The sequence below is a fragment of the Drosophila willistoni genome, assembly GCF_018902025.1.
Source record: "Drosophila willistoni isolate 14030-0811.24 chromosome XL unlocalized genomic scaffold, UCI_dwil_1.1 Seg142, whole genome shotgun sequence".
NCBI classification, from domain to species: domain Eukaryota; kingdom Metazoa; phylum Arthropoda; class Insecta; order Diptera; family Drosophilidae; genus Drosophila; species Drosophila willistoni.
Window position 1 is genome coordinate 4,976,466 of NW_025814053.1, and position 8,646 is coordinate 4,985,111.

The window sequence follows — 8,646 nt, forward strand, 5'->3', positions numbered from 1 at the left end:
AACAAAAGTGAAAAGATGTCCTCGTCGTTGCCGTCGTCAGACTGTCCTCCATCCTCCTTCCCCGCTGCGTTGAGCTCCACTTCAGTTACACACTCACACACACACACACGCACACACATAGACACACCACCCGCACAACATTTCGCAGTGGAAATAAATGGCGACAGGCGTTTTTAATGACGCAGCACACACAGCAAACACTTTGAAGGCGTCGTCCCACTTGGGCAACACATGGGAAAACACATGCTAGCATAAAGGATAGTCAGGCAGCTGGCAAATGTTTGCCTAGTTTCGTTTTTTTTCCTCTCTCTCTGCTAAAGGTTTACTTTTTCGCATTTGTGAACAAATTTTGTTCATATTAATGTCTAATTAGCTCTCCAAGACACGGCAAGGACAATAAACGCTAAAAAAAGAGGAAAGAAAACACAAAACCAAACCAAACAACAAAAAATGTTTACCGGCAGCCCAAAATATGCGTGAAATGAGCCGAAATCAGCTTCTCTGCTGACCCACCTAAGCTCAACCATCCAACCACCGACTCCCTCTCGTTCACATTCGTTCCGTTCGTCCTGCCTTCCTCAGGACCTCAGACCAAGGCAGAAGGCAAAAAATTCCTGCGTCTGGTACTTTTTCACTGAGAGAACTTGAGAAAATTTCCCTTGCTGCGACATTTTTACCAAATATCGCATGCAAGAAATATTGTTCACTAATTGAAATGCCCAACGATTTGAAAAGTTTCATCAAGAACATTAAAGCAAAATATATCTCTTAATCTGAACGACTTGGTGCATATTCTTTTAATTAAAATTAAAGTTGTCAACATGAATTTTTAATTTCAATTTTAGGCATTAACTAATAAATTATTTTATAAATTATATGCCTGCTACATTTCCATTCCAAATCGGTTGAGATTGAAATATCAAGCAAGCGACAGAAGAATAAATGGGGTTAGAGTAAGCTGATTTCATAGTTAACGGTAACTCGGTAGAACTCAATTTGTTTGATTGTGGAAAATAATGAAATTTGTATTTTTAGCAAGGCTCCATAAAGTATGCAATGAATTGTAATTTCGCGTATCTGCTTTAGATTAATCCCCTTTATATTTAAATGATAATTATAAAGAGTTGCCACCTGGTTAAGTATACTAGCATAATTATCTGCTCTGAGCGGTTTAGTGGGAATATACATACATACATAATGCTTTAGCCCCCAAGTATATACTATAAAATTACTGAAAAAAAAAACTCAATAAATGTAAAATTTTGCTAATTTCATTCTCCACGTAATTTGATCCAACGATGTTGGTGGGCGTTGGTTTGCACACTACCCCATTATTTTGATGACACTCAATTAGCGGATATATACTTACAATAGCCACGCCCCCCTTCACCCCTCTCTCTCTCACCATCTCTTTCTCACCCCCTTCTACTTTCCTTTATGTGGGGAGATAGTATGTGTCGTTTGGTTGACTGCATTAATGCGTATTAATTGCCCATAATTAAATTTTTACAATTTTATTATGCAATGTGGCGCTCGGATGCGTTCAATGTTTAACAATAAAATCAGATTAACCATACTATGAGTGATAAGGGGCGTGGCGAGGGAGGTTGGGTGGGTGATTGGAATTGAAGAAGAAAATCCGTGTCAGAATTCTCAGTTTTGTTTTTGCCCATTTGCATAAATGCATCCTGTATATATATGTACGTGTGTGTGTGTGCATTTATTTATAATTTATTAAATAAATTATTTATTTATTTCAATTTAGTTTAATTTCTCTCCCATTTGTGTCTCTTTCCCCTCTTTCTCACACTCTCTATCTCTCTCTTTCTCTGTTCATATCGCTCAACATTTGCTTGTAATTTGTCCTTCTCATTCACTCCTTCTCTATCTCTCTCTCTCGCTCTGCGGCCACTGTCATTTAATAGGCAATTTGATTGTCATGGTTGTCATTATTTGCCGATTGTTAATTAAATTCCCTCCACCTGTTACATACAAAATATCACGTCATGGCTAACTTTAATATGCCATGATTTTCCCTTTCCCGTTTTTATTTAAGGCATCAAATTAAACAATCCCATGATAAGAAGTATAATTAGTATTGTCGGTTTCGTTTTGAATAGTTAATCAATCGGTTAATTTCAATAAGTTAATTTCTAATAAGCTTGGCTAACTCTGGTCATCCTTGCATATCCTTTTTCATATGATTTTAGCCCATTTCTACTTTTTTCATCTATTTTTGCTTATTTTATAGAACAGTTTGATGGCAAAAATCATTTTATTTTATGCAGATATATGTCCACATTTCTATTTTTTTTTCTAGCTAGATGCTTTATGCGCTGCTGTCACTCGGTTCGTTGGCAACATTGGAATGTGTATTTATAGCCATCATTTTGACCTGGTAACCCGACTTTGATATGCGGCAATAGGTAACAATATTTTACACTCTTTCATGAGTGTGCATACTTTCGCTGCTTTCTCTTTTATGTGAAACGAGGAGAAGAATAAATCCATAATCAAATGGGCAACTATGAAATTCCATACGGAAAGAGGGGATTAAAAAAATACTCACTAGACTCTTGCTGGAAATGGATTAAATGGAATCAGAGAAATTATTCAAGTTCACGGACTAATCTAAAATGAATAACTAACAAAAATTGTACATTTTCCATGGAAAGCAACCAAAAAATTCATGTGGCTAGGGGAACATATTAAAAAATTCTCTTTCTTGATGTAGATAAATATAAAATTCATCACCGAAATGTTATTAGGTTAGCTCAAAACAAAAAAAAAACAAAAAGTTTGATTATGATGAAATTTGTTTAAAGCAATTTTCACTCGAAAGTTTTCACGTAGATAAACCCAATGAAAACCCTGACTACATTTTCACTAGGTGCCGTTTTTTTTTATTTTGGTTTTTTTTTTTTGCTAAAAGACTAAAAATTCTATGGCTCTCATAATAAATAACGAAAACTGTCAAACTGCCTGCCAGGCTGTAAAATGTTAAACACGAAACACGAAAACAAGCCCAAAAACAACAACAACAACAACAGCAGCAAAAACAGGAACAACAATAACAGGATGACATATGAGTGCCGCTGTCAAACGTCGTCAGAGTTTTGCAAGATTTATGCTCTATAAAAATAGAAGAGAAATAGAATAATAATAATAAAATGGAGAAGACAAACGACAAACAAAAAAAAAAATGAGAAGAAAAATCAAAAATACACCAAAGTGTTTATTGAAAGCGGAAACAGGAAATGAACAGAGCGGAAATCGGATATGTCAAAATGCTTATTCTAATCTTAACAGCATAAAAAAAGAAAAAATAGAAAAGAAATGAAAGCAAGGAAAGGAAAACAAAAGCATAACAGAAAATATTTAATTCCCTTATGGCAAGGGTAAATTTCATGAAAATCAGCCAGGTTAATCTCTACTCCCACCAATTGATGACACATTTAGCAGCCGTAAAGTAGGCAATAGAATTTGTAACATCAATGATAAGCCAAATATGAAACAAACTGACCATATTATGCGAAATCTATAACTCCTTATTGCTAGATGGCAGATGGCAACGATTAAATGCTCCAACCAACTCAATTACCTTCACTTTCAAGTGGTTGGTTGCTTTATGTTCGGACAGTTGGTCAACAAACAACATTTGGACAAGTGCGAAAAACTGTTGAAAATATGTTATAGAACTTTTGGCTTAGCACACACACATATATATATTTTCCCTTTGTGTGTACTCTGACATCCATGTCTCGAAAAAAAAACGAATTACTGGCATGCGCATTCAGTCGCTAATAAATTTCTCACATGAACAGACTTTCTTTTGTATTTTTGCTCTGCTTTAGCTTTTCGTTTTCACTTCATATCTAAAAGCACTTTTTTCGAAAACATTTGTGTTTTCTGATTTATTTTCAACACACACGCACACACACACACACACATACGCTGGGGAGTGACTTTGCCAAATGGCACCAGATGCCTGATTTTAGTTTACAGCTTCTATTTTATTTAAATGGACATCTCATAAAAACTTTAATAAAAGAAAAAGTCACATCGAGTAAAGCAATCTATTGAAAAACGAAATGGCTGTGATGGCGTTTTCTTTAAGGAAACCAAACAAACCAAAGTTTTAAAGCCAAAAATTCTATTTACAAACTAAAAGATTTTTCACAAAATGATCGTTAAATAGAACTGATAATGAATATTTCATATAAAATGATAAAATGTCAGCGGCTAATGTGAATAAGAATAATAGATGGCTGAAAGGGCCAAGAACAGAATGGAAATATAAACGAAAAGAACATAAATATTTATGATATTGACTTGGTCTTCGTCATAATGTAAAAACAAAAGGGCGATGCCTTTAACATAATGGGACACAAAGATGCCACAACACATGGCGTATGAGCAATGCAATGACAAGGACATGACGACTTGGACAGATGAACAGACGACAAATGGCATAACTCAAACGAAGGCAATCCAGACGACAACGACTGATGACGACGATAGAGACGATGGAGACGACGACGACGATGACGACTGATGACCGCATTGATGGCAGTCTAGTTTATCTCTCCATCACCATCTTCACAATAAGTGTCATCATTCAGATTGTGAAAACTGAGCTCCGAATCTGCATACATAAATAATTAGTGGAAAAGTGACAAAAATAATTAATTGAAATAAATTTATTGTCGAACGAAGCAAAAAGGAAACTCTAAGCTGGATCATCATTCTCGTGTTTAACGAATTAGCTTACATAAATTTTCTTTTCCTTTTCCATTTTTTTTTTTGGCCAACTAGCATTTTTCGTAGCCAATTTCAAATTGAATGTGGCAAGTCAAGAATGTGCCAAGAATTTGTTAGCATAAATTTATAACCAAAAAGAATAGGCTAAAAAATCAAAGCCAGGAAAGGTAAAAGAAGATGCCTGCCTATGCCTAAATATACATATATACTGGATGGCCGGATAGGCCTCCTGACCATGAGATTTGATTAATGGCTGGAGCATAAATCAGTGGGGTCAGGTAAGTAACTTGTCATAAGTTTGGTCAGTTGGTTTGGTCGGTCAGTTATCCGCTAATGAGCTAAAAGGAAGAGAAGCGTCGACGTTGCATAAAAATGAGCAGAGGAAGGTATCTCTGCTTCGGTCGATTGTCGACTGTCTGCTGTAATGTCAGTTACGCGGTTGCGACTCTCATTTTTCAGGACTTTGTCCAACAAATGGCACTAATAAGTTTCGGCAGCCGACCATCCAGACGCCTTGTCCGTATCCTCCACCCCACCCCATCACACCCCACCACTCAACTCAACTCAAGAGGATGGGCACACAAGATGGCTTGGTACTCGTGGCCAGTTGCGGGACCTTGTCCGGACCGGCCAGAACCTGTTTTCATAACAAATTTTCCAATTAACACAGAAAATCCATTCGCTCAATAAAAGGCAATTAAAAATGACTTGTGACCTCATATACTTTTTGTTCTCCAAAGTTTTATGAACTAGAAAAAAAAGTGTTACAATAAATTAAAAGGCGGAACGCAAGGAAGTGAAAAACAAAAACAATCGACAAAGAATCCTTACTTTGAGTTTACAATATATTTTTTCTAAGACACTTATAACTTGAAATATATTTAAGTAATGCGGGAATACTAAATGACAAAAATTCCATGGCAAAGTTGTATTTAAAAGGTTTGAAGAAGTATTGTTTTTTTCTTTTCTTTTATTACCTATTATAAAGTTCTAACGCGAGGGTCGCAATATAAATTCTTTAGACTTTAGTTAGGAGGGTGTTAGCTGCCCGATGATTGGCTTTCGATGTGGGTTGCTCTAAACTAAATTCAATGTATTATTTATATTTTCGCTTAGTCGATTTAGTAATCGACATTGTTATCGTTGACTATACGCTATTATCTTTATTTAAATCCATCAGACTAAATCCAACCACTTGTAAATAGGCAACATTTTGTTACCTTCTCTCGTAAATAATATAATTTAACCCAAACTATATTCCCAACTTCAATGTGTTTCTCTGTGTGTGTGTGTGTGTGTGTGTGTGTGTGTGTGTAAGTGTGAGCATAAGTGGGAGGGTGTGTAAGGTCACATAACAGACGGCAGAGTTAAATTGCGGTTTCAAGTGCTCAAACTCAGCGCATTTCAATGCAGCAGCACATAAAGAGTGTGTGTACTTTGTAATGGACACAGGGCAACGCAACAGCAAAGAGTGGAAGTAAAAGAGATCAAGAGAGGACCAACGAGAGCCAGAGCGGGAGCGACAGAAAGAAAGAAAGGGAAAAGCAACAACAATTAGGGCTATGTAATTATAGTAAAGTGGAAGAAGTGTGGCCAGTGCTATAAAAGAGCGTGGACCACAGCGACAGATAGACAGACAGCCAGGCAGACAGACTGACTGACTGACTGACTGACTGAGAGTGAACCACAGCGAACAAGAGACAGAGAGAGAGAGAAGCTAAAAGATAGACCAAGAGAAGGGAGACAATGGGACCTAGTCAAAGACATAGGAATGGCATTTGCATTTAAATGGACACGGCAAGGGAGAAGGAGATAGGAAGAGAAAGGGAGAAAGCAAAAGTGTGGGAGAGGCAGGGGGATAGAGTTCTGCTCGGGGACTTCAGCGGTTGTTGGCGTGAGTGTGAGTGTGATGATGGTGTGCGTCGGGGTGGGGGAGGTGTAGTTTTGTAAGGTTAGGCAATGGCGACAGCGGCTGTGTCCGTATGCCAACAGCGAAAACAGCAAAATCCAATACATTGAACATGGAATGGAAATGTGAGTGTGTGCGTGATGGCGACTAAGTGAGTGAGTGAGAGGGTGAGCGGGTGAATGGGAGAGTGCGTGATTGCGGTAACGGTAACGGCACTCCAATCCAACTTCCCACCAAAAACACACGACATACAAAACTCGGCCCCTCACGGCACACACACACTATTCTTGAACAAAATGCCCAATTTGGTGAATGCCATGGGTTGACCACGCCCACTACCCACTATCCACTACCGACCACGTTGCATGCATTTGCAATTTAAACTTGAATGCGCATAAATTAGTGGCTATTGGCCAACATACAACAGCAATAAAAGCAGCCAGCAGTCGCATGTTGTTGACAGGCCAGCAGAGACATGACTACACCACGAGTATATAGCAACAACAGCAGCAGCAACAACAACTACTGTAGTCCAGGTTTTGGGTCCTGGTTCCAGGCATTCAGGATCTGGTCAAAGATAATGGCCACTGGTTGGCACTTATCAACATTGTCGGCCACAGTGGACCAAAGTCGATCAAAGCAATCCTTGTAAAAAGTTGAATTCAATTTCAAAGTTTTCAAATTTTTGTTCAATCAACTTGGCCGGATGAATTGTGTCAACAGTCTTTCGGATCTACTAGTAAAGAAATTGAGATGAGAAGTTTAGTTGAAATCTGAATTCGAAACCATTCACATCGTTTGGCAAAACAAAATTCATTAAAATAAACAAATACCCTAAAAAAATAACCAAAAATCAAAATTTAAAACAAAAAAAAAACTTTTCCTTTTCGATAAAAATTTATTCGTATTCCTTTTAGAAATAGAAATTCAAAAAACAAACCAAACTCAACAATAAAAGATGTCTTTGAATCCCTTTTCGTTCTGGAATGGACAGCCAGTAACTGGACCCGTTTATCCCCAAATGGGCGATGCCTTGCAGACAAATGCCATGGGCTATAATGGAGCAGGAGCAGGAGCAGGATATGGCATGGGAGTTGGAGGAGCAGGCGCAGCAGCAGCAGCAGCAGCAGCAGCAACAGCTGGGTCTCAATGGTCGCGACCTGGCTTGCAGACATATCCATCGGCCCAGTGCTTGGGCATGCAGCAACGGATTCCACAACAGGCCCCGCCGCCGCACATGACCAGGTCGATGTCGTCGATGGGTGACTATGGCGGTGCTCCAATGACTTGCCCCATGCCCGGCAATTTCTTTGGTGGGCAGCAGCAGATCCAGTATGAGCCGTGCATTGAGAATGGAGAGGCCTTCTGTGCCTACAATGGCATGGATATGAATATAAATTGCCATGCCGGTTCCGGTTCGGGAAGCGGTGGTGCACAGAGTGGCGAAAAGGGTGACTTCTGGTAAAAGGACAAGGATAAAATGCTGGTGTGCTGAAAAATAATATCAAAATCGTAATCAATCTGGAATCATGCAAAAGTAAATGAAGTTTAGTTTAGTTTATATATCATTAGCTGTATACCAATCAAAAGTCCTATAGAGTAAATAAATATGTCTCCATTTTCTTTGGATCAAAGGGTAAACCAATTGGTAAGTGAACGTTTTTTTTTTTGTTTTTGGCTATTATGTATGGGCCCTTTGGCTTTCATTACTTTCACTCGGCCTGCAATTAAGCTTAAGTATTTAAGAACAATTTTTACTGCTGATAGGCAGTAGCCCTTCCCCCCATCTCAGTCGTGGACTGAAAACGAGTTGAGTTTTGACTTTTTTATGGCCATTTACTGGGTGAAATGTAAATGGAAATGCAAAAGCGTAAAGTCGAAGGCGTATTTTTCGACGCTTTTTGTTTTTCTTTTTTGTTTTTTTCGTTTTTTGCAGACTTTGTCAAAAAACATTTTATGGCTGACAAATATGGGCA

At 38.2% G+C, this 8,646-nt stretch overlaps 1 protein-coding gene across 1 annotated transcript; it reads left to right on the forward strand.

The window, feature by feature from the left end:
* Nucleotides 1-7,398: 7,398 nt before the first annotated feature.
* LOC6644802 lies at nucleotides 7,399-8,315 on the forward strand. The gene has a single exon (XM_002067567.4). It carries the CDS (start codon nucleotides 7,629-7,631, stop codon nucleotides 8,133-8,135), a length of 507 nt encoding a protein of 168 aa, XP_002067603.2. The 5' UTR covers nucleotides 7,399-7,628; the 3' UTR covers nucleotides 8,136-8,315.
* The last annotated feature ends 331 nt before the right edge of the window (nucleotides 8,316-8,646 follow it).